The sequence below is a fragment of the Rhinolophus sinicus genome, chromosome X, assembly GCF_036562045.2.
Source record: "Rhinolophus sinicus isolate RSC01 chromosome X, ASM3656204v1, whole genome shotgun sequence".
NCBI lineage: Eukaryota > Metazoa > Chordata > Mammalia > Chiroptera > Rhinolophidae > Rhinolophus > Rhinolophus sinicus.
The window spans coordinates 17,001,295-17,027,027 of NC_133768.1; the positions used below are offsets into that span (position 1 = coordinate 17,001,295).

General features: G+C 40.8%; 1 protein-coding gene across 1 annotated transcript in view; it reads left to right on the plus strand.

The window, feature by feature from the left end:
* The window catches only part of SMS (spermine synthase), a 43,724-nt gene extending 24,183 nt beyond the window's left edge, over positions 1-19,541 (plus strand). Inside the window, exons 5-11 of the mRNA XM_019714588.2 lie at positions 3,764-3,939; positions 4,668-4,822; positions 5,278-5,367; positions 11,712-11,826; positions 12,649-12,728; positions 17,458-17,573; positions 19,022-19,541. Coding sequence (XP_019570147.1) covers positions 3,764-3,939; positions 4,668-4,822; positions 5,278-5,367; positions 11,712-11,826; positions 12,649-12,728; positions 17,458-17,573; positions 19,022-19,061 — 772 coding nt within the window. The 3' untranslated portion in view covers positions 19,062-19,541. The remainder of the gene's footprint in view (positions 1-3,763; positions 3,940-4,667; positions 4,823-5,277; positions 5,368-11,711; positions 11,827-12,648; positions 12,729-17,457; positions 17,574-19,021) is intronic.
* Positions 19,542-25,733: the final 6,192 nt, after the last annotated feature.

Here is a 25,733-nt window from a genome sequence, read left to right on the forward strand (position 1 = left end):
AATGCATACAGAAAGAGAAAGAAACGCTGGATAAAATGAAACAAAGGCAGAAAGGACATGTGGAGTGATTCCAAGGAGATGGAACTCTGTAAAGCAGAGCCCGGTGGGGCTGCCACCTCAGTCAAAGGGGAGCTAGAAAACTCTTCCCCTCCCTGCTTAGTAAAGACAGAAGGTCACCTGTCTCTGCTCAGAGGTCTGGGCCCCAGAGTGGAATTAGCAGTTAAGAGATTTATGACAGGATGGGGTAATAGAAAATATGCCTCAAAGCTTTCAAGTACGACTTGCCAAGGTACCAGGAATCAAGATGTCACCCACCTTGAGCAGGTGGGTTCTTTCCAAACAGTAATAAAGGCAGTGAAGCTTTCCCTGTCCAGGAGCATAGCCACTGTGCCACATGTGGCCGTTTGAAATTAAGTTAAAAATAAACAGTTCAGTCCCTCAGTCTCACTATCCTCATGTCAATAGCTAATTAATGCCTAGTGACTGCTGTATTGGACAGCACAGATAGAGAATGTTTCTGTTACCACAGAAAGTTCTGTCGGCCAGTGCGGGGGTATTTGCCCATGGTGTCATGTTAAAAGAGCTTTGATAGAAGTAACCGTTTCGACCTTTGTTGGAAGGGATAGAGAGAGTCGGTAGGTCCTGGGAATTAAGAATGGGAATTAATCATGTATTCACAAGTACTCCTCAGCAGTTTGCTTTTGCCTTGCCTGGGTGGCTCCTTATCAGGTCTGGCAAAGTTGGAGGCTTGTCCCTTGCTCATAAAGGCAAACATACAGATGCAGAGTCACAGGGACTTTACCAAGGTCACACCATCACTGAAGGAAGCGTCTGGAATACAGATTTCTCCAGTTCATGGCCCTTTTCAGAAGAGGGAATCCTTATTGGCAAGAGCTAGGATGTTTGAGTCCTTAATGGCTGAGGGTGCTAAATTTGAGCAGTCCATAGGGAAGCTCCAGAGCGATGTAACATGACTAGAAAGTTGTTTATCCTCTGATGGGGCAGAGAGCAGGGAACTGCAAATGAAAAGTACATGACACAGTGTGTAACTGGGCCACTGTAGATTTCTGTCAGAGCACCCAGATTTGTTTACTCCGCCCAAGTTCAGTTTACTGTCCTCAGCCCCTCCCCCTTCCTTAAACACACCCACACCCACCTTTTCTGAATTTTTCATCTTTTCTCTCTTGCAAGACTTTTCTTTATCTGCATCCACTTGAACGGGTTCCCACTGTGTTGTAAAATGTCTGAACTTGGTGATAACGAATTGGCCAACATCAACATGCCTCTGAGTTTTATTGGTCTGGTTTTTATTGGAGTTACTTCTAGGAGTGAGGAAACAGATGGAACGCATTTATGGGCTTCAGAATTCACGAGAAGTCTGATTGGTTTGTGTCTTTTGGTATAGGAGTTTCTAATTTCTAAGTGAGAGTGGAGTTAAGCTTTAGATTTTCAGTTCAAAATACAGACCGTGTTTTGGCTTGTCACTGTTTTTATATCTTTTCATTAAGTTGGGGTGGAGGGGGCGAGAAGTGGTTGAGACGACTTTGTTGTAGGCCCTTTGTTATTGGCTCCAAAAAGACAAGGATGGTGCCGCCTTTCTCTGGGGGATGACAGAGTTAGAGATTCAGTCATTAACAAATAACTCAGTAACAATATCTGAAATTATTACTCCTCTGTGGCTGACGAATTAAATGGGAATTTTCATCTAAGAAGCTGGGATTTATTACAAAACTTATTTTTGTATTCTACTTTGCAAAAGAAAAGGAAGAGGCAAACAAGCTTATATCAGTTAAGTTCTGTTGGAAAAACTTAATTGCAGTTTACACTGTGCACAGGACATATGTTCCTGACTTTCTGTCTATGATCCAGTTTTGATTTTTCAGCAGTGAAGGTTGCAACAAGAGTTGTATAGGGTTCCAGAATATCTCCCATAGCTCATTACAGGGAGATGCACGTCATGCTGGATAAGTATGCACTTTCCTCAAGGTAATGAATGGCTTCCCCATCCTGTTAGAGATCCTTGTTGTTTCTTTGCCAGTCTTTGCAAACCATTGTGTTGCAATCGAGGAAAGAGCTCTTAACCTTAGCCAAGACACTGTTGACGTAGTTGAGAATGGGCATTGTTTATTTTCAATGGGTTTGTGCGTAGTTCACTAATAGCCTATAGCTGGCTGGCTGTCAACCAGGAGGTAGGTTTCTGCCCCTGAAAGCCCTGACTTGGTATTTGTCACCATGTAGTACCACAGGTGGCTTACGTATCTCCCGCCTCACTGTACCCCCCACCCATCAGCCAGAAGTGGGAGAGGCTTACCCCAAGTCCTGTTTACCTGCTGGCAGTGGGGGGTGTCCTGGTTGGGGTTCCACATTTTACAAGAAAAACTGCTGGTCTGCTTAACATTCAAATAGCTGAATTCGTTCACCTGAAAGATGAAGTAGTTAAATCAGAAGTTGTCAGGATTAAATGAGATTAAGTTTATGGGAACTTGCTTTGTACAGCTCAGTGCTCTTTACAGATGTTAGTACTAAGAAGCCTCGTAAACTTACAACTGGTCTAGACTGTCCTCGGAAGCAGGTGAGCGGGGAAGGAAAAGAAACTCACCAGAGTAATTTAGAGGTCGCGTCTCCCAGCATTTTACGTGTCTGGTTGTTTTGCTATCAAACACCACTGTGTCTGAGAACGTGACTTGCAGACGCTTGTGTCATGTGTGCAGTGAGTTCTCTTTTTTGTCTTGGGTTAGATTTGCCAAGCCCCTTTTCCAGGTCTGTTTTTCCCTGTCATTTAGTGTCCTCTGCTGGTAGTTTCTAGTACACTCACCCTATCTGAAATATTGAGTTCTTACGGAAGAATGAAATCAGAAAAGCACCAATTTGCAGCCACTTCAGTAATAATTGGCTCAGGCAAGAATCTTCTAGATGTTAAAGCCACTGGTGAAGGTTTGTTGGGAGATCAGGACCATCACCCACTTTCGGAGGACTCCACCCCACAGCCTCCTTAGTAATTTCCAAGGGGGGGAAGGTACCTTTGCCAGCAGAGAGACCTGGTGGCATCTGCTTTAAGCAGTGGTCACACTTAGCATCACCAGTAACAGGACAAGCACACATCTCATGCCCCTGATGTGACACCTGTATATGTCAGCCTGACTCTAATGAAGAGGTCATTAAGCAAAGCCACATGAGTTTTCTGCAGAACACCTGGTCTGGACTTTTCCAAGATGTCGGTGTCATGAAACACACCAAGGAAAAAACACTTCCAGATTGAGGGTAAAAAAGACAAAAAAAAAAAAAGAAAACCCCAGCCAAATATAGTGTACAATTCTTTGTTCAAAAGCAGAAGAACTATAAAGGACATCGGTACAATTGGGAACACGCAAACATGGCTTCTGACATCCATGGGCACTAGCACGAATGTGAGGGCAGTGTGGTTCTGTAGGCAGTCCTAAGACATCCCTGCTGGAGTATTTAGGGGTGAAGTCTGCAGTGGCCGTTTTCTCCTTCACCTTTTTATTAGGAAAATTTAAATCACGCCAGGAAGGTTCTGTAAAAGTCTTGTGTCCGGCAGTAGTTAAGATTTGGTGGTGGCCTGTTTGTTACATCTGAAAGGCCAAGCTTTGGATGTGTTAGGTATATCTATTCAGGAGTTGGCCTAGGGTCACGTGGCTTGCTTCTCTTCTGCACACTCTGGCTCCCAGGTCCACGATGAAGACAGCCTCATGTTAAGCAGCCTTCTTGTAGGGCTCATTCCTGTTGCCCTTTTTTTTCCCAGATTACCACCCATAGTTCGAGGAGGGGCCATTGATAGATACTGGCCCACTGCTGACGGCCGCCTGGTTGAGTATGACATCGATGAAGTGGTGTATGATAAAGACTCACCTTATCAGAACATTAAAATTCTACACTCGAAGCAGTTTGGAAATATCCTCATCCTTAGTGGGGATGTTAGTAAGTATTCCGTCCCTTCTCCAATTTGACCATGTGTTGGATTGTGGTGTTTTCCTCACAAATACCACTGCTGTGTTTTTGCCCAAGTTTGTCCTTGGCACTGCTGCTTTTTGAAATGAGCATTTATGTCGTATCAACCTGTGGATGGTCGGGGCTTTCATGTTTTATTTCAGAGCCAGGATAACTTTGTGTTGACATCCCTTTTTCTTTATTTCTTAGTGATGACTATTTGGATTCTATTTCAAAAGATGTAATTGCTTATTTTTAAACAATTTTTTTGGTATGGAAAACTTCAAACTCAAGTAGACAAAATAGTATAATGAAACCACATATATTCACCATTGAGTATCAGTAGTTATAAGCTCCTGGCCCGTCTTGTTTCCCCTAAACCCTGGTCCACTTCTACATATTTTGAAGCAACTCAGACGTCATTATTTCATCTGGAAAGACAAAATTGCTTTTAACTGTTCACATTAGTACATTCTTAACAGTGAGTTTTCTTCCCAATGACTAATGTATACATGTATGTAGTCTACTATATTAGGTGTTAGATGGGTAGGGTTGATGAAAACTCTATAATCCAAAAAAATAACCTTTGTACATTGTTGACAGTTTTTAAATATTGAAACTGAAACATTTGAGGCTGGATTCCAGCACTTTCTAGAGTGGGTCAGGTGGTGTGGGGGTGCGGGTTGAGTCACCGTTTTGTATCTATTTCTCCTCCCTAGATCTGGCGGAGAGTGATTTGGCATATACCCGGGCCATCATGGGCAGTGGCAAAGAAGATTACACTGGCAAAGACGTGCTGATCCTAGGAGGTGGAGATGGGGGCATATTATGTGAAATAGTCAAACTGAAACCAAAGATGGTCACTATGGTAGAGATATCCTTTGTTGTGTGAGATAAAGTACAATGGGCTGCTTTTGTTTTCTTCGTCCTTTTTTCTTTTAAGACTCCAGTTAACGTTATGAGTCAAATGTGTTATACAGAGTGCCTCGAACAAGCATTTCGATTTAGTACCTATAGCCTTTTTATGTGGCCACCAACAAAGAAGCAGAGAGCATCTAGTTGTGAATTAAAGAGCAAGCTACTTGGATACCGTGTCCGCTGCTCAGCAGTTGCTGAAATGGCTTCTGCATGAGAAGAAAAGAAGATTCAGTTCCTTTTGAGTGTCAGTACAAAAACAAAGTCATTGTCTCATTCATCTTTTTTGTAAACTTGTGATACCCAAATTAGTGTTATAAAATGTTTGTCTTAATCTTTAAAGTATTATTACTATTTCAGAATTCTTTGGTACATCCAAATTCAGGGTAAATTTCTCCTTAACCCACTTCGAACATTGACCAGATGGTGATTGATGGGTGTAAGAAATACATGCGAAAAACATGTGGTGACGTCTTAGACAATCTTAAAGGAGACTGCTATCAGGTAATTATGTTTTCCAGATAATGTTTTTAAGTCAACTCATAATATAATAGGCATGTTATTGATCTGAATTGTGTCTTCCTAAAACAACTTTAAGTATAGTTGGTTAAGAAGATAAATAGATAATTTTGTAAGGGAGGAAAAATTTTCCCTCTACCCTTCTAGTTCTTGGCTGAGACCCCTGTAATCAAAAACAGATTAACAAGAGAAAAACAATAGTTTGTTAACATGTATACCTCATGTATACATGGGAGTTCTCAGAGAAAAATGAATAACTCAGCTTTAGAGTTTAGGCTTAAATATTGTATTAATAGGGAAAAGGGATGAAGGTGTCTTTGAGGAGAGTAAAGTGACTTAGGAAAGATGGTCAGGCCCTTAAAGCATAGATAGATGGAAGAATAGTTTGTGACAAACTTTGGTGTCAGTCTTCTGTCCTGTGATAAGAGTCATCTTCCTTGGTTGAATCCCCCAGGGAGGGGATCTAGGACGGTTGAGTTCCTTTTGGGCGATCTGTCTTAAGGCAGATAAAGGCAAGTTCAGAGAACGCCTCTCCCTACATCACAGTAGCTGTTTTTCAAGAGCCTACAACTTAAAATAGTCAATATGCCAAAGCGGTATATTTTAAGGTGGCATGTTCTGCTACCCTTCAGTCTCTTTGTGAGTTATATGCAAATTTGTATTTAGGACCAGTGTGTACATATAAGAAGGAACTCTAGATTTTCTGAATTTAATAACATCATTTTTGTATAAAAGATGTCATGTACTGTTTTATGACCTGGCAACCACCAGCTTTGGTCTCTATACCCTGAGTAAATCTCTCTGTGTCTGGGTCTTTCAGGGGGAATTCAGACATTTAACTGGTAAGTGTAGATGATTAAAAGGTTTGATGTAGGAACAATTGCTTTTTATAATTGTATTTCGTTTTATAATTGTATTTCGAGGATGCATATGTTCGATGTTCATCCCTACAATACTTGTTAGAGCAAGATAACCAAGCAAGTCTGTATTTTGTTTGTTTGAACAGACTTGTGTATTTCCAGATGTATAGACAATTTAGATGAGTATTTTAATTTGTTGATCCGTAAATTACTTGCCCCTACCCCATCTTCTCTGTGTTTACATCTAAATTTGATTTCATGGTACATGCATATTTTTTAAGCTGAGAGAGGAATTAAATCTACATTAAAGTGCAGTTGTGATTGTTTTGTGGACAAAAAGGAAAGAAACACATATTTCACTGGTACTGTTTGCAAGTTTAAAAGGGGAGAGGCAGGGATTAGGTCTTTCGGAGCATGACAGATTTGTTTCACAATGAGCTAAAAGTTGCCATTGTTTGCAAATAATGTTTGCTTAGTTAGACCTTCTGCCTAGGATGTTTTGACACATTTAATCCTCACATGGGGAGAAGCTTAGAGTTTAAAGGACATTTATTCAAGGTTATAAGATAACTTTAGAGGGATGATTAAGATTCCTAACTCCTTATTTGGCATTTTTATATGAATTAAGAAAAAAATATATAAGCAGCACCCCAAATCTGCCAGTACTGTGGAATTGTGGACTGTTATAATTAAAGGCGATATATAGGTGGGGAGATTTACTAATAGCCTGGGAAGACAACCTCTCCATTTAAGAGTCCATCTGAAGGCAGGTGGTAACAGACAGTCGGACATTTTAGGGAAGGAGAAAGGAGTATTTTCTTTGAAATGGCTGGGCTCCTGAGGAAGTTGGTTGCTGGAATGCATCCTTTTTTTCCCTGCCACCTTTCTGGAACACAACCACCACCAGGGGGAGCTTGGCAAATTCTTCTGAGGCTGAGTTTTTCCTCAAGCTCTCTAGGGGTGGTGGGGGGGTGGGGGAGTTCTAGTCTGTGGGACAGCAGCAGGCAAGCCCCTTGGCCATGAAAATGCTGCTGCCACTAACGAAACACCAGATCTTTGCAACTGTTTCTCATTTGAAAAATAGACAGTCTGTTAACCTTTTTAGAAAATAGAAAATGTTCCAAAGCACTCTCCATTTCTTATATGATAGAATAATTTTAGTACTAAAATCATTAAGGAAGTACAAAAAGAAAACTAAAGATCGATTCCTATGTATGTAGAAGATGTCTAAGTACAATAGTAAATTAAATCTAGCAGTTTATTTAAAGAATTATATTATGTGCAAGAAAGTTTTAGTTCATAAAGTTAAATCATGTCAGGAAGGTTTTGTAAAGGTCCTGTGTCCAGCAGTAGTTAAGATTTGGTGGTGGCCTGTTTGTTAAATCTGAAAGGCCAAGCTTTGGATGTGTTAGGTACAACTATTCAGGAGTTGGCCTGGGGTCACGTGGCTTGCTTCTGCACACTTTGAGGCAAATTGATGGTGAACTTCTTATGAAGAAATGGCATCAGCACATACATTCATTAGTCTTCTGAATGTCAGGAACTTCAGAGTTAAAAGGAAATAAGTGGTACTTAATACCCATCTTTTCTAAATCCGCTCTGAAAGCACCTGGGGGAAAATTGTGTTAAAATGTAGACCCTATCCCAGACCTACTGAAATAAAATCTGCATTTTAGCAAGATCACCTATGAGCCATATGTATGTTAAAGATTGAGAATCACTGCTGTAGAAACAAAGTAGATGCTGTGTTCATTCAACATCATACTTCCTATTTGATTGCTGTGCTTTATAGTAAATGAATAAGCAACAGGGCAAATCTCCCTTCACTATTGGGGTGGCTGGATGGCTCAGTTGGTTAGAGAGCGAGCTCTCAACAGCAAGGTTGCTAGTTCAATTCCTGCATGGGATGGTGGGCTGCACTCTCCACAATTAAGATTGAAAACGGCAACTGGACCTGGAGTTGAGCTGTGCCCTCCACAACTAGATTGGAGGACAACGACTTGGAGCTGATGGGCCCTGGAGAAACACACTGTTCCCCAATATTCCCCAATAAAAAATCAAAAAGAAAAAAAATCACTATGATTATTTAAAAAAAAATTTTTTTAGTTATTCTTAGAAACTTATTATTACAAATGAATTTCAAAATCATTTGGTCTAATTCTAAAAACTTCCTTGGGATTTTGATTAGAATTACTTACAATTAGGAAGAAACATACATTGTTCTGATATTTTCATCCAAGAAGGGACACAGACGATCTCCTTTGAGAATTCCACAGGACAGTATAGGCACCCGAGCTGTTGGTAGAGTGTCAGGCCTTCCGTCAAATTGACACAGTTCCCCTAAATCAAAGAGAGAAAAGCAAACACTGGCATTCCTGAGTCCTGCTGAGGGTCCCACTCACTTGAAGGGCACTAATAGACGACGACAATTCTAGCTTTAGATAAAAGTTCATCTTTGAAAATCCATCATAAGAATCGACAATGTTGGCACAAAACTATATTCAAAACCCTGTGCTTTCCCCCAAATCTGATTTATTTTAAGGCAAGAGAGACCAAAAGTCTTTTCAGGATGTATACACTAAGGATACTGTCCAGTTCCACTCCTTATCAAACATTTTCTCTTGACTTCGTTCTACCTTTTCTCCCTTTCGTGCCACCGCTTTTTCAGCCTGTAACATAGATGTAACATTTGGTGCTGCAGCAGCCACTCTGTGACCATGAAGAAAAAAAAGGTAAAGAGTAGTGTTTCCCCACCTAGTCAAACGTCAGTTGCTGTCTATCAAGATCTTAACATAATTCTTACTGTAATGGTGACCCTGTAGTTTCCATTTTTGAAATTTAAACCTCTGATGTAATTGAATTTGACTGAGGTTCAGCTTGGGACTTGGTGACATTTTTTTTCTTTGCTTCCCTTCCCTCCCTCCAAACCTTAACAGCTCTGTTTGCCATACATTTACTATGCGAACCAGTTTCAATGGTTCTATTTACTTCAGGCCAGTGTGCATGCCTGGCTCTGTAATCAGAGTTACCGGTCAAGACATAGTAGAGCTGCTGTAAGAGGAATGGCACAGAGACTTGAACACACACAGCTAACATATGGCCTAGGTTGTGTCGACTCAGCTCAAAAGAGTCAGAAGGCTTTAGCTAGAAATAAATGGCAAAGATTTAGTCAAAGGTCTTAGGGTTTGCAAATCAGAACCCGACTAGACAATACCAAGAGGAAAGACAAGCTGAGGGTTCTTACAGTAAAAAGTACATTCTTGAGAAGAATGAGTCCTGCATTCTTAGCCCCTGGATTGTTCCAGGGTTGTAAACTTCAGATGTCCGGTGGTCTGGACAATGAAACAGTTCTTCTTCAGGTCGTTCAGATGGTCATCTGAGGGTTTGACGTATGTCCAGGCCTTGATGCACAACTAACGGATGTGTATCCAGCCTTGGTGCCCGACTGGAAAGGTTAGAAGTTTAAGTTCCCAGGCTAGTTAAGGCAAGAAATGGAATCATTTCTTCATGCCCCAGCCTATTTTATTCTAATAATTTATCAGCTTGACCATAGTGACTCCGTTTTTTATTTCTTCACTCGTACTCATTTCACTTGGGAAAAGCAGATTGAGTTAATTTAATAAGTGATGCTGGCATAATGGGCTGTCCATCTACATGAGAACAAAGCTAACTAAAAGCCATAGGAAAACTAGTTTCAGATGGGTAAAGCTCTAGATAAAGAAATTAAAATATTTAGGAAAATTGGGAGTTGGGAAACCTTTTAAAGAAAGGACAGGAAACTCAAACTAATGACAACATAACACTATAAACAAAGCCAAAAGGCAGACTGAAAACAGTACTGCTAACAAACATGACAAGGAATTAATTCCTTTAATAATACAAAGAGCCTCTACAACTTAAATTTAAAAAGTAACTAAAAAAAAGAATAAAGGATGTGGACTGGTATTTCTCTGAAGATGAAAGCCAAATAACCTGTAAACTTAACGACAAGATGCTCACCCCTGTTGGTGGCCCAGGAAGTTCATGTGGAAATATTAATTAGTGAGGGACTTGACAAAAAACAAGAGGGACATCATCCAGGGCTGGGAAGGTGCTCGTGTGCATTGCTGGTTGGAGCGTGACTTGCCATCAAAACTAAAAACAAATACACATGCCTTTTGTCTTGGCAATCTAATGTTTGAGCATCTAGCCCACAAAGACAAAGGCATCTATACAAGGAGGTTTATCGTGGCTGTGTTTGTAGGAGCCAAGGCTTGAAGGTGTAAGGGTAGAACATTTGTAGTGGAATGATACCGTTTTTAAAAGCATCACTGCCTGGAATAGTGTTAGGTGAATATTTCCAAGTTCAGAATGATGTGTGTGATCCCCATTTTCATAAAAGAGAACAAGCACTTGTGTTTATTTGTGAGTGAATGTTTCTAAGAATCTGTATGAGCATAGTGGGGGAAAATCTGAGCATATCAAATGGGATTGATAAGTAGATTGAAGGTAGCTCTGGCGTGTTAATGCCTCTTATGTCTTTGCCATGGTTACACTTGAATGATGCATTAAGAGAAGCAAGTTATAGAACATTAGGACAGTAAGATTCAGTTTCTTAAACAAATTGTGACTTTGAGGATATATGTAAGAACATTCCTAAGAAAAAACCTGGAATAATAGATTATTTTAGGAAATTACGTAAAACTTGATTTCTGATTTGTTATATGTGAAAAACGGTTACATGAACATATATTTTGTAACTAGAAAGATAAAAGAGAATTAACTTCTGTCTAGTTCAGGATGTTCCCTACAGCCAGATGGGTAGCTTCAATCAAAGATAAGGCAAACCCCAAACTTAGTTTCTGAATTTTCTGTGAAGGAGCTGTATGAGAATTGCAGCTCTTAATGTCTGTACTCCCCTCCTGAGTGTGGGAGCTGGTAATTATTACATGGCTTTATTACCGCAAGTACTTGAAGTGTTAGAGGATATTGAAAAACCGTAGGTTAAGAGTTTGAAATAGAATATAAAACTATACCCACACAACGAAATCATTCAGTACTTCATGTAAAAGAAAAACAAAAAGTAAACGAAAATACAGATAGTGGGAGGAGAGGCAATATATGAGTAGATTAGGGATAAAAACAGGAAGTTGGCTCTAAGATCGCTTTAGGTGTACTTCTTGGCTCCGTTTCTTAATCGGTGCCTCCGGGCAAGCTATGGAAGCGCTCAAATTTGTTTCTTCACTTGTAAAATGGGGACGATTATAATAGTACCTGTCAAATTGTTTAGATTAAATGAGAAGGCGTATACAGCATGTGTAGTGAGCACTGAATATTAGCTTTTACAGGCATAGGTGAAAGTCATTTTTGTTCCTGTGGCAATTGCTGTGGTTCTCAGCCCCCATTTGCGTTTCCCCCCTTCCGCTACAAGTGTTTAACTACTTCCACATGTGTTGGCTCACCCGAGTCTATTGCTGTTCTCTCTGGAAGGTTCTAATAGAAGACTGTATTCCAGTGCTGAAGAGGTACGCCAAAGAAGGGAGAGAGTTTGATTATGTGATTAATGATTTGACAGCTGTTCCCATCTCCACATCTCCGGAAGAAGGTAGATTTTGTTGTGTTTTTAACCAAAACAGTGTTCATGGAAATGTTTTTCTTGGCACCATGTGAGAATGAAAGGATCTTAGAGGTTGTCTAGTTATGTTCCTTCATTTTTTAAAGGTACTTAACTGAGGCCCACGGAGGAAAGATAACTGGATTTGGCTTTGGTCAAATCCTGTTCTGCCACTACTACATGAGCAAAAAACTCAGTCATTTGAAACAAATACAATGACTCATAATCACATCATTGAGACATCAGCTCGATTGATAATTTATTTACATTATGTGATTTTTTTTTTTTTTTTTGTAAGCTGCAGTGGAACAAACTGGTGACCTGTCTAAGCAACACCAGAGACAACTTCCCTTTTCAAACTACACACTGAAAATCACTGCTGGGTTGGGATTTCAATGTTAATGATTTTTCTATAACCTTGTCTTCCTGCTGAGTTTGCAGACACTGTCCCTACCTGATGACCCGTGTAGTTTCTCTCTTGGGACATTGCTGCTTTCCCCCGTACTTCAGGCTGTCATCTTGCAGATTTCAGCCACTGCCTTTGTGTCAAATCTTTATGGTGTTGTGAGAGCACTGCTGAGTATGTGCACATTTGCTTTTGACCTTGCTTGTGTATGTGCACATGTGTGCTCGATACCCAATTTATGACAGTACATTATCATTTGTGAATAAGCTCTCGAATGTTGGGTCTTAAGCTCATGGCTCTTTATCCTTTTTTGGTATCGCTGAGTATTAATATGAGTGACTTTAGCTGTTGTTTCTGGTGCATGCAGACCCGTATTTATAAAATTTAAAATTTTTTTTAACATTCAGATTCCACATGGGAGTTTCTTAGACTGATTCTTGACCTCTCCATGAAAGTACTGAAACAGGATGGGAAGTATTTTACACAGGTAGGCTGCTTAACTGTTTTTTCCCCCAAACTCTCAATAAGAATTTTCTATTTTGAAATGTGAATGCATATTCTTGAAATTTCTGTCTGTTAAGGGTAGAACAGCATAATTGGATTATGTTCTTTGAAGCAGTTAAGTTTATAAATAGCTGACCTGGCATCTGTTGTGTTGTTACCTTAGTGCTCTGCTTTATCAAGCTGGGGCTTTGGCTGTAGTACGAGCTGCTGCCACCAGATGGAGACACAGATTGTAAACTCCCCCCTCCCCCCCATTCTTAATTGAAAAGCCAATTTTATCAGCCTAAATTTCATAAACTGCTTGGGCTGTAGTATGAGCTCCTGCCAGCATATGGAAGAAAACTGTGGTGTTTTTCTCAATCTCTTGGGAATTCTTAATTTTAAAAGAAAGTTTGTATTTTTTGATAACATATAAAAACATATATAACATATTAAAGTCCTTAACAAAATTCTGAAAATGACCGCAAAAGCAGCTAATGGATGATCTAGTCTCTTTACTTGCTACAGAAATCCTTTGATTTATAAGCAGAAGATAAACACTTGACTTAGGTTAATATTGCACTCTGGTCCCTGTAATTCTTCAGCATTTTCAGGAGAACCTCCCCACCCCACTTTTTAAAAAAAGCATTAGTATATTTCAATGTCAAGAACTAGTAGAGAGGTCTTTAACTTCATTTTCCTGAGGAGGCATTTTCAAGTAGCCCCTGGACAGTTTATAAGATCTGAGATTAATAATGCTGAAAACAATTTAGCAATTCTGAGACACCTCGAATTAGGCTCCAGCCCACTCTGTTTTCCTTCTCTTGCCCCAGCATGTAAGCTCCTCACACATGCTGATTAATCTTAGACCTTGTACTTGGTAAAAGTATTGGGAAGCTCCAGGGGAACAGACAACTATCTATGAATGGATCTTTCCCCCTGATGTTTAGAGATGATTTTTTTTTTTAACACATTCTAGACTTGATCCTTTAAAGCCTGGGTCTGCAAACTATGGGCCAAATCTCACCTCCTCTTTGTTTTTGTAAGGTTTTCTTGGCACACAGCTACCCCCATTCATTACATAGTGGCTATGGCTGCTTTCTCGCTACAGGGGCAGCATTGAATGGTTGTAATGAAGACTGGAAGACTGTATGACCTGCAAAGCCTAAAATAATTTGCCTGGCTCTTTACAGAAAGTTTGCTGACCCATACTTTACAGGAAATCTACAATGAAACCTCAAAGTCAGCTTATTCTTGTAAAAGCAACCCAAATTCAGTGAGTTGAGTTTTTTCATGAGTGGATATTTCTCAAGCAGAACATACCTATAGAATTTGGTTCTTTTTATGTTTCTGCAAATAGAAGGAAATCTCATGAAACTTAAGTTGGGGAAGAATGTGAAGCTCTGGGGTCTTTAACCAAGAGACTAAAAACAATTTGGATCCACTGCAAAACAGTCGGTTCTTATTACACAACAGGTAGAATTAGGAAGAAAGTGTGACTGTTTTCTGTCATTGTCACTATTTGCCTGATAAACTGCCTTCTTGAGGAACTGTCATCTTATTATGGAAGGTTAATAGAAACACTGGCTTAACAGATGACCACACCTGTTAGTTAAATATTAATGATTCAAGCTTTGATAACTTGCCTTTGCCAAAAATTGCATTATATGCCCAGAGCTGTTCTGGTTTCCAAGAATTGTCCAAAAGATGTATTAGGATATGTTTCCTGGCCCTGCGTTCATTACAGTTGCAGACTCAAGGCGATCTCATTTTATCATACCTGGGATCACATGGTACATTCGGTGGTTGAATGTGTGGTGTCACATGGTGAGATTCGAGCAGACTAAGGGAGCTGCGTAAGCCTTTGAAGAAGCAGCTGTCGTGTCAAGAGTGCAGGGTGGCTGGGTTCGGGATGTATTGATGTAGTTGCCACAGTGTAATGTTTTTAAATGGCCACATAATATGCTCAGAAGATGCCCTTGATTCACACCCACCTTCCTTTTCCCCAAGCGTGTCACTTAGAACTGGAGTAAAGTTAAAGATGGGATGAACATGTTGTTTGACCTGTCACTTAGTGATTGACAAAAGCCAAATGTTCCCGGCTAAAATTGTTTGCATCAAAGTAACGAGCTCATGATGTCACCAGTGTCACTGTGGCTGCTGGAAAACCGCCTTGTCAGTGTGCCACAAAGCTGGAGAAAGCATCATGGAGTGCTTGGGATTGAGCCTGAGTTGGCCCTGGTGGTCAGGGGAATAGAAATCTGAATCTGGGGAAGAATCACTTTCATGGGACTAGGTGGCAGGCAGGTCCCGGGACTTGACCTCCCTCCCTTCTCTCCACTCCCTATTGAAACTATGTTATTTGATAATATAAAAATATGTATGTGACCTTCAGGTAAATTAGGATGCAAAAGATTAGCAAACCCTTGACTACCCCCACATGAGAATTGAACATTATCAGTACCACGGACATAGTTACGATCCTCCCTAATCCGCGCCCACCTTCTAGAAGTAACCCATCTTCAGTGTTGTTTTTTTCTATTATTCCTTTGCTGTTCTTTATAGATGTTTCACATGTGTGATTTACTGAATCATTATGTTTACTTTCGTTTGCTTTTGAACACGATAAAAATGGTTTCATTAAGGATGTATTTATTCTTCTGTACCTGTTTTTTATATTACAGAAGTAATATATGCTGTTAAGTTTAAAAGGTGGAGACAATACAGAAATCTAAAGTAAAACAGTGTCACCTACACCTAGCTTGGGGCAAGAAGAACTTTCTAGAACAAAGCTGCTGAATTGGGATTTACCCCCTTGGAGTGCTCTCCCCCGCCCCTTGCCCCCTTATATTTCCTTTCATCCTTGATAGGTGTTTAATTCTCTGCTATTAGGTTTTTGTTCTGCATTTCCCATGTGCATTTCTTAAGAAAAAAAATGCAGTTCCATTTAAATGCACAGGAAAGTGAAATGTAGCATGTTACTTTTTTGGGGTACATCTCTATTTGTGGTAAGTTTTTTCTTTTTCTAAACTTGTTTTTGATAGTATTGGGGAAGAACAAACTGGAAGTATTCTATTTCCTTACCACATTCTCTGTAAGAGGTTCTCCCATATACCCTCTGTAAAGAGAGTGTAGTGTCAATTTTAAGATGGCAAGGGAAACCATGGAACTGTGTACCTCGGTTGCCTTTCCATTCTATAGCTTCCCCAGTGGTGATGTGCTCCCAAAACAACCAGGCAGTGTTTTCTATTTGTGAATCTTAAATTACACATGTGGTGTTTATATGCTCTCATGGTGAACTTGATGTTGAAACCAAATTATATGCTGGCGAAGGGAACTTTGGCCAAATCCCACTGCAAGACCCTAGATGATGGGTTACTAAACAGGCTGGCAGTGAAGCACGACGTCATGCTGAGAAATGTGCTAAGTTAAAACCGCCAGGGCCTGCTCTCAGAATAGTTCTGTCTACCCGCTTGCCTGTGGCTGGCTGGCTGGTTGGTTGGTTTTGAAATGCCATCTTCAAAAATGCTTGCATCACAGGCTGCCTTTATTTGTGAATAATTTTCATTTTACATTATACTTGGCCATTTTGAGGCAAATTGATAGTGAACTTCTTATAAAGGAATGGAATCAGCACATACATTCATTAGTCTTCCGAATGTCAAGAACTTCAAAGTTAAAAGGAAATAAGTGGTACTTAATACCCATCTTTTCTAAATCCGCTCTGAAAGCGCCTGGGGGAAAATTGTGTTAAAATGGTAGACCCTATCCCAGACCTACTGAATGAAAATCTGCATTTTAGCAAGATCGCCTATGAGCCATATGTATGTTAAAGATTGAGAATCACTGCTATAGAAACAAAGCAGATGCTGTGTTCATTCAGCAGCTCAACTATGTCTTGGCCCGCATGTCTGATTCTCTTTACCTTTTTTCTTCATGGTCACAGAGTGGCTGCTGCAGCGCCAAATGTTACATCTATGTTATAGTCTAGAAGAAAGTTGAAGGAGTGGGTCACTATTTATTCTTGATTGTCCAGAATAAAAAACTTTCCCATTAGCCCCCAGCAGTATCTCATTGACCATCCTGAGCTGCTGGGGAGGCTGAAAAAGCAGTGGCGCAAAAGGGACAAAAGGTAGAACAATGAAGTCAAGAGAAAATGTTTGATAAGGAGTGGAACTGGACAGTGTCCTTAGTGTATACATCCTGAATTGACTTTTGGTCTCTCTTGCCTTAAAATAAATCATATTTGGGGGAAAGCACGGGGTTGTGAATATAGTTTTGTGCCAACATCGTAGACTCTTACGAGGGTCGGAGTTGAAGCCATTCTGGAAATTGAGAACATTGTCTTTTTGATACTTCATTCTCAACACAATGGTGGCTACTGGGAAAACTTATTTTGAATGGGTTATGTGTATGAATCTTTGCTAATTGCATGGCGTTGATACAGTGGATGTGTCACTAATGAGAAATTGGTCTCACTGCTTTTGTGTTGCTTCCGACTCGAATCATTTGAAATGGCTTTTGGTAAATGAGGTAGAAGGATAATGAGCTGATGGGTCTATAAATAGAGCTCCATGCAATTCGTGAAAGTAGAGAAGAAGCCTTATCTCATTTTCAAAGATGAACTTTTATCTAAAGCTAGAATTGTCGTCGTCTATTAGTGCCCTTCAAGTGAGTGGGACCCTCAACAGGACTCAGGAATGCCACTGTTTGCTTTTCTCTCTTTGATTTAGGGGAACTGTGTCAATTTGACGGAAGCCCTGTCACTCTACGAAGAACAGCTCGGGTGCCTGTATTGTCCTGTGGAATTCTCAAAGGAGATCGTCTGTGTCCCTTCGTACTTGGAATTGTATCCTTTGACCATCGTGTTGCCAGATCAGAACACCCAAGGCAATCCCATACCAGTCTAACATTTTAAACCAATAGGAAGAATTAGCTCTGTAGTACACATGGCCCTGGTTTTCAAACTTGGCTGCACCTTGGAATCTCCTGGGAGCTTTAAAACAATACTGATTTCTGGGTCCCACCCTCAGATATTCTGGGGTGTGGCCTGCCAACAGCTCCCTGGAGGTTTTAATGTTCAGGCACCACTGTTCTCGCAGATGGTCCCAGAGCTGCAGCATCACCTGGGAACTAGTTAGACATGCAAACTCTCTAACCCAAACCCGGCCTGCTGCCCAATGAGAAACACTGGAGGTGGCGCCCCGTGATCTGCCTTAAGCAGCCCTCCAGGAGATGGATGTGCACATTACAGCTTTCAGGAGCCCTAGTCTAAAACACCACCTTCACCTGCAGACAAAAAGACTGAAGACATGCACTATACTTTCTTATATTAAGATTATCTTACTTGAATATTAATTTCTACACTTTACTTGATTCTGATTTGCAATAGAAATCAAGAGCTAAAAATAATGCTGGGGATCTCAAAGTTAACGGCGTTCTCCATTAGTTCCACTTAGTAAAGTTAGTCCAGAGGAATGAGAAAACCGGAGAAAAACCAGAATGAGAGCATTGTTACTGGAAATTTATAATGCGTTTCCTCTTTCTAAAAGACGGACTGTAGTCTGCAGACCAAAGTTCCCTTCCTTTAGGTGGCAGAGTTTCCTGTGACTGCTGCTGGCCTGCTATGAGGCCCTGGCCCGTGAGAACTCTCCAGGGTCCTCCCTGGGATGAGTTGAGTGCTCTGTGCTTGTTTCGCGGCCGTGTTCTTTGTTGGCCTGTGGAAAGCTTTGATACCTACCAACCATCCACCTTTCCCAGGGTTCCTCTCCAGAGCAGTTTTTACAGTCAGGTCTGTGTTTTAGCTGTGGAAAGATTTTAGAAATCGGTTGATAACATTCGGAAAAAAGGCTTCAGTCTTCTGCCACCCCTACTGCTCTTCTCCCTCGTTCCAGCTTTTCCCCCCTTTTCTTCCTCCCTCTCCTTCTCCACCTCCCACCTTCCCCCGTCCCCGTCTCCCACCTCCCTCTTTGTCTCGCCCTCCCTCCCACCCCACCTTCTCGTATGAATTCCCTAGAACGTCTTAGAGATCTTGGAAGCAGTAGTGTTACCTCAGAAGAGATGCGCGTGCCTTTAGCCTCTTCTGTGCTCACCCCCCCCCCCGGCCCCCCGTGTCACAGGTGGTGAGGGTCCAGGCTGCAAAGGGGCCTTATTCAAGAGGCCTTAATTCTCATGACCACTATGCTCTAAGCTGTGAAGCTTTCATCCATCTTCCAATTGGTAGGCCAGCAAACAAATTTTAAGTGATGTCTGTTCTTCCTTGAATTACCTGCTTTTATTCCTTGACTCCCTGTCCAGGTGGGTATTTTACGCTGTTTGGAAGAAAGCTAAACCTTGAAGATCAATGTCCCCTAATCTGTGTGCTGCAAATAGCCTTCCTGACCTTCATATGCTGTACGTGACATCAAAACGAGTCAGGCAATTGATTGTGAATTCCTTCAAGTTTTCTTTTTTAATTATTTTTAATTTAAAAAAGCAAATGGAAAATGTATATTTTGATGAGCTAGGGTGTTATTTTTTTGAAAGTCAGCTGAAGGATGAATAGATAGCATAGCGAAGGCTGCTAAATGCACTGAACCCCTAGAATGTGATTTTTGTTACTTTTTTTTTTTCCCGTGTGGGCTTTTTTTTGGTTTTGGTTTTGGTAGACTTCGAATTTGGTTTTTTGGAGGAATGAGCATCATTATTTTGTTCTGGAGGAAATTCTTGATGGTGTTTCTTTCTCCCAAAATTAATTGACGTAGATATTAAAATTTGGTGTTTATAAGAAAGTAAAAAATAAATTAGCAATGCTTTGATTAAAATTACAGATGAGAAATTTTATGTGTCTGTTCTTTTATTTCAGTTAGGTCCCCTCTTGCTCACGTCTGAGTACACAGAACACAGGTGCCTTCTGGTCTTTTTTTAGTTCTGTTATATCACTCTGTGCCATTTATCTCTTTATAATAGGGTGGCCTTGGGGCCTTTTTTGAACACTAGTAATGACTTCCATTTACCGTTGTGGTAAATGATACACAACCTGTTACATTCACCAGTTCTTCATTATCAAATTGACCTGAGGATAGGAAAAGATTTGGCCGTACTGTAAAGTTAAAAGTCAAAAGCTTATTTCTATTCCCACTCTTTCCTGGTGTTTTAGATGTGGAAATAAAGATCATTTTGGATCGCTGCTGTGAAGCTTTGGGAAGATTCTGGATGCACAGATAGGGGATAGTTGGTGGAGAGGCCTGCAACAAGGGTGACTTAAACTCACCTAAGGGAGTGTGTGTAACTACCAGCTTGGTAGTGTGTTCGTGGGGAACAATGTGCATCTAAGGTGAGGGTATACTGGCTTGGTATACATCACTGGGTCATTCTGTTGTTTTTATAAAAGTTTTATGCTTTATCAGTGGAAAGAGTTCACTTATGGGGAATTTGCAGTAAGCAAAGCATTAAAAATGAAATATTCATTGTCCGTTTTTAGATAGAAATAGTGTCAACCCAGAACATTCTTCCTCCCAAGATAGATTCATGGTATCTTAACAGATATTCTTTAAAAATGACTGTATGCCTCCATTTTTTCTTTTTCATTAGATTGGTATGGGAGAAGAAGCAATAACATAATAAGAGGCGTTAAGAGTCGTGTTGGAACTAGATTGGTTTTCAGCAAACATTTTTCTTGTGCATAAAAGTTGAAAACGGCATTGATAGAAATTAATCCTACCCACCCCTCAAACGACTCTATAATGCTTTGCAAAGACGCTGTAAACTATAAGCCTAAAAATGCTGATACAGTTACTGTTGGAACACTGTTTTGGGTTACTAGAATTGGATTTGTTGCATATTAGAAAAGACACCAAGTATTTCTGGTGTCTGGATATGGTGTTGACTAATATGGTTGCATGGCTTATGCTTGAAGACTAGCTTGGGACGTAGGCTAAATCCACTGACAAATTGGGTGGCACACAGGTCCTGCCAAGAGATGCAAGTTACAAAGGAGGTGGAGGTGGGTCAGGTTGTACCAGACCATGGAAGATGCATTCAGGAGTGCTTAAGGAATGTGGTATGGAAGGAAGAAAGGAGTGGAAATAAATATTTTTATTTTGGATGATAATGGTAAATTCTGACCCTACTCTTTGTATTGGAGAAAGGATGATGCCTGATTATTTTTGAACATTTTTGTAATTGTTTTAAAAGAAAAGCATGCTTATTCTAAACTCGGATAACTAAAAACAACCTCTACTTTTGCTGCATTTTTAAGGAAATGTTATAAGAGCTAAGCAGTTTTTTTACTTTAATGGCTGTAGTGTAATACAGTGTTACAGTCTCCTGTGTAATCTAAAATAGAATATAGTATAGTAGTATCATGTAGCCACTTTTTAATTAAAGATAAGATAGATCTAGCTGTAGTTTAAATTTATCCAGCACATCAGCAGATAATCAAAAATTGGTTTATTAAAAAAAGAAAACGCTGCTTTCTCCTGAAAACGTGATTGAATATTTTAAAAACTTGATTAATGGTCTGGAGGAGGGCTGGGTTGACAATGTTTTACTGGGATAGAGCAGTACCGATATAATAAGAAAAATAGGGTACTATTTCCCATGCAGTTGAATAGTCCCCTTGCTTGCGTTAGCGGTTACCGACATAAGAGTTTATGCTTGTCTCGACAAACTGATAAATTTCATTCTCCTCCCGTGACTCGTGGGACAGGGTGAAGGAAATGTGTGTGATATACAATATCACTGGCCTATATTTAAGGCTCTAGAGCAGTGCAGCTCAAAGTGAAGTCCTGCGACCAGTTCTTCTTTTCTAAGCACTGTTCCCTTTCTCAGGGAAGGAAGCAGTCAGTTCTTCGCGTGATAAGCAGCTCCTTCCTCACCTTGGAACACCGCTTTGTCATTATTTGATAGGAGCTGCTGTGTGGCCTTGAGGAAACACTTAACCTCCTTCTATCACCCAGTTGCCAAATGTCTTTTTGTACCAAATAATCTCTTACATTACTGTGCTTTTGGTGAATAAACCAGTTTCATTTACATTATCTTGGTCAGCCTTAAAATAGCTTTGTGAACTTGATGTTAATATCACTGAGTAGGCAGGCAGTCAAAATGTGAAATGCGCCTGGGGTCCCATGGCTAGTAACCATTTGAATCCAGGTTCCAGCAGTTCGGAATTTGCTGTCTGAAAGCCGTCATCAGTCTTACCCTTTTTGGTACCTTGGACTTCTTTGGCAGCCTGATGAAACCTGTGAGCCCTTCCTCAGAAACATGTCTTTTAGTACACGGAGTAGAAATAATTACACAGAAACAAGTTGTGTTGTTTTTCAAAAATTTCTCATTTAATATTTGTGCTTTAATAACTTGTTACACAGCTGGATCTAGTGGTGGGTTGGATACCATAATTTTGAATAGTAATGAACACAAATATTTACACGCTCCACAGCTACTAAAATGTGTTAAGAATGCATCTGATTTATTGACAGGCATAGGTCCTGCCAATACTAACATGGTTTGCCACCTACATTCATGCTTAAAGGAAATGCAACATTTCAGTTAGGGGTTAGTGGAAATGAACATAGAAATCTTTTCCTGTCCAAGTTTAGAGACGCAGAATTCTGTCCATAGACCCTATGTTAAGAAGCCCTGGCCTACAGTTTTTGCTTTCATTGTACGGGAAGTGGTAGGGAAGGAACGGTTGCTGGGTCCCTTCACCCTACTGTCAGAACTTCAAATCAATACTGGCAGAGCAGTTCTCCTTGGCCAGAACCATTTAAAATCTCAATTACCTAGTGCAGCCAGTCCACTGATTTCTGCTTTACTCATTATTTCAAAAATGAGAAATAGAACATGGGCAAGAAATAGTGCAGTGCTTTTGGAAAGCTATTTGAATACTCTTGGATGTAATTTCCCTGTGCAACCAGATGATAAATGTGACCGGACAGGTATGCTTACCTCCTGTATCTGGGGGTCCCGGAGACATCCTGGCCAGCTCATTAATGCAGATGGTGTGCCCGGGCAACAGCCAAGCATGTGGTGGTCATTTCAGTGAGCAATTCCTTTATGAAGCATCAGGGAACAGGCCCCCTTCTCTGCAACTTTGCACAGGAATGTAACAGAATCAATGAGTCAGGCTCTCAGCATGCCTGAGTATGCACGCGCGTGTGTAAAGCTCGGTTCCTGAATCCAGCCAGGCAGCAGGGTCACTGCCCTCGTCTGTTTGAGGGACATGGTGGCAAGACAGACTAATCCTGGCTGCTCATGCTCAGTTGGAGGCTGGTCCTTGACTCCAGCTGGGTAAATCCAGAAGGGTTTGTGCACTAAAATAATTAAGCATAGTAATAAATTATAAACCATCAAAAAAATGGAAGTCGTGAGCGTGTATGTAAAACCAATATACAGAAAAATGGGGGATGCAAATGCACACATAAGGTGCTTACCATAGAATGCTGAGTGCCAACTAGTTAAGGGGGAGGGAGTGCTGAAGTTGAAAATGAACATTTTGTAATCACAGCGAAGACTGAATCAGGCAAGAATCATCCACTGATGAAAAATCTTGGGGGAAATTTTGACAATGACCATATCTATGTGGCTTTAAATCTCCTACAGATGGCTTAGAAGGTATGTATCAGTTTCCTATTGCTGCTGAAACAAATTCCTGCAAATGATTCCCTAAAATAACACGAATTTATACAGCGCTGGAGGTCAGAAGTCTGAAATGTCTTACAGGGCTCAAATCAAGGTGTCTGCAGGGCTGGTTCCTTCTGGAGGCCCTAGGGGAGAATCTGTTTCCTGCCTTTTCCAGCTTCTAGAGGCTGGTAGCATTCTTTGGCTCTTGTCCTGTAACTTCAGTCTCAAAGCCAGCAGCATAGCATCTTCAAATCTCAGTGCCTCTCTTGTCACATTGCCTTCCCTTCTGACCCTTCCTGCATCCTTGTTTTAAGGCCCTCTGGGGACTGACTACATCGGACACACCTGGATGATCCACGACAATCTCCCCAATTCAAGATCTTTAACCACAGCTGCGAAGTCCCTTTTGTGCTCTAAGGTAGCACATAAGGTTCTTAGATTATGGTGTGGATATTCTTAGGGGATCGTTCTTCAGCCTACCACCCATGGCAAGAGCAAAAGTAACTTTAGAGTGGAGAAATTAAACAGGATGGACAGACAGCCTGTGCCTCTGATACTCGGAGAAGGGTTCATCACCACCTACGCGGTATTTGGCTAAGAATGCCTTACCCGAATGAATTAGGAGGAAACATTAGCCCCTCAAATGAGAAATGTTCTATTTTAAAAAAATGCCTGTATTCTTTAAATAATGTCAAAAAAGACAAAAGACTGTGAAAAGTTTTCCAGATTAAAGGATGCTAAAGAGTCAGGGCAGCTAAATGCGATACTTGACCCTACACTGGCACCCGTATTGGTGGGAAAATACGGTAAAAGGCAGTAGTATATCAATTGACACATTGGAATATGAACAGTAGTTTCAATACAAATATTGTATCAGTATTAAATATACTGAGGTTCTTACTGCAACTTCAAAATGATTTCCAAGTAAAGCATTAAACATTAACAAAAATAAGGAAGGGCTGCTCTTGGCACAGTTGGTCTCTTGTCTGAGGGGCATGATAGCAAGGTTTTTGGACATAGAGTCAAAAACCTAAGAGGAATAAGGCTCAAGGGACCCGCGTAGCACCCAAATAAGCATGTGTGGCTTTTAGGGTCTAGCAGTATAATACGGTGTTAGTACAGCAGCAGAAGTTCCGGGGGCTAAATCATATCTTTGAGGCTTTCTGACTGCTGCACGAAGAAGAAACCAGAAACCATTCTGCGAGGGCTCCTGCAGGAGATCTTGGAGGCCGGGGGAGCGGGGCTCTGCCCAGGATGTCTGCTGTGGTCCAAATCAAGCGAGAGGCCAGCAAGGGTAAGAGGATGGTGTGGGAGTTGGCATGTGGTCCTCACTTAGGTTCTTGTGGGTCCTGCTGGCTTCGAGACAAAAGGCCTTGGGCAAAGATTTTGCTTCAAACACCCCAGGCTTTCTTTGCTATTAGGTGTTTGTTCCTGAGCTTCTGCTAAGACACTGCAGGGCATGAAGGGGTTTTCTTTCACCGTGTATGTGGCAGAGGAGGAAAGGGGGGGGATGAGGGGGTCAGAAGCCTTTCTTTTTTCACTTAGGCAAAGAGCCCCGTATTGTAATATTTTAAATTTGAAAATAGCATCACATTGAAAAGCTACTCCATTAGTTTTACGAGAACACTGGCTGAGGACTTTAAAAGGTTCAATTGGAATAGTAGTTGTTCTGCTACTTAGAAATGGGAATGAAAAAACTGGGGCAGTGCTTCTCCAACTTGAGTACCCATAAGGATTACCTGAGGATCTTAAAATAGCCTGATTTAGTAGGTCTGTGGCAGCGCCCAGGAGTCTGCATTTCTCACAGTGTAAGCAGCAGACGTTAGTGCTGCCGGGCCGTGGACCATGCCTTTAGTAGTCCTGACCTAGAGTGCTGGTAAGGGGGAAGCCAGATGGGTAGCATTGCAGAAACATGCCTGAACCACTGCTGAAAGGAGATGTTTGAAATATCAACTTATTGTTACAAGTGGCTTCAAAAGCAATAGATGTTGCCATAGTAATTGCTAAAATGAGTTCCTGATTGATTTCCAAGGGTTTGAAATGTTCTCATGGATCTTGTTAAAAAGGCAATTGGGTAAACCATTCATCTGGGGCTCCAATTTTAACCTCCTAGTCCTCACCAAAAGGCATTTATGTATACTCCCAGCATATGAAAAATGACAGAAGTGGTGGTGGATGGAGGCCAATTAGTGGAGACTTGGAAGCAATGAGCAGTGCAGAAATTTTCAAGTCCCCCCTGCAATTCTGAAAGAATATGGAGACCCCGTCCAGTGTGTAGATGTTGCCTGCACAGCTAGGTTGTAAACACAAGGATAAAGGGTTATACTTTTTATTCAACTAAATGTGCAATTTACTGAAGCCTGGATTGTTCTTTGATTTCACGGGTTTCGGTAAGTTTATTTCCGTG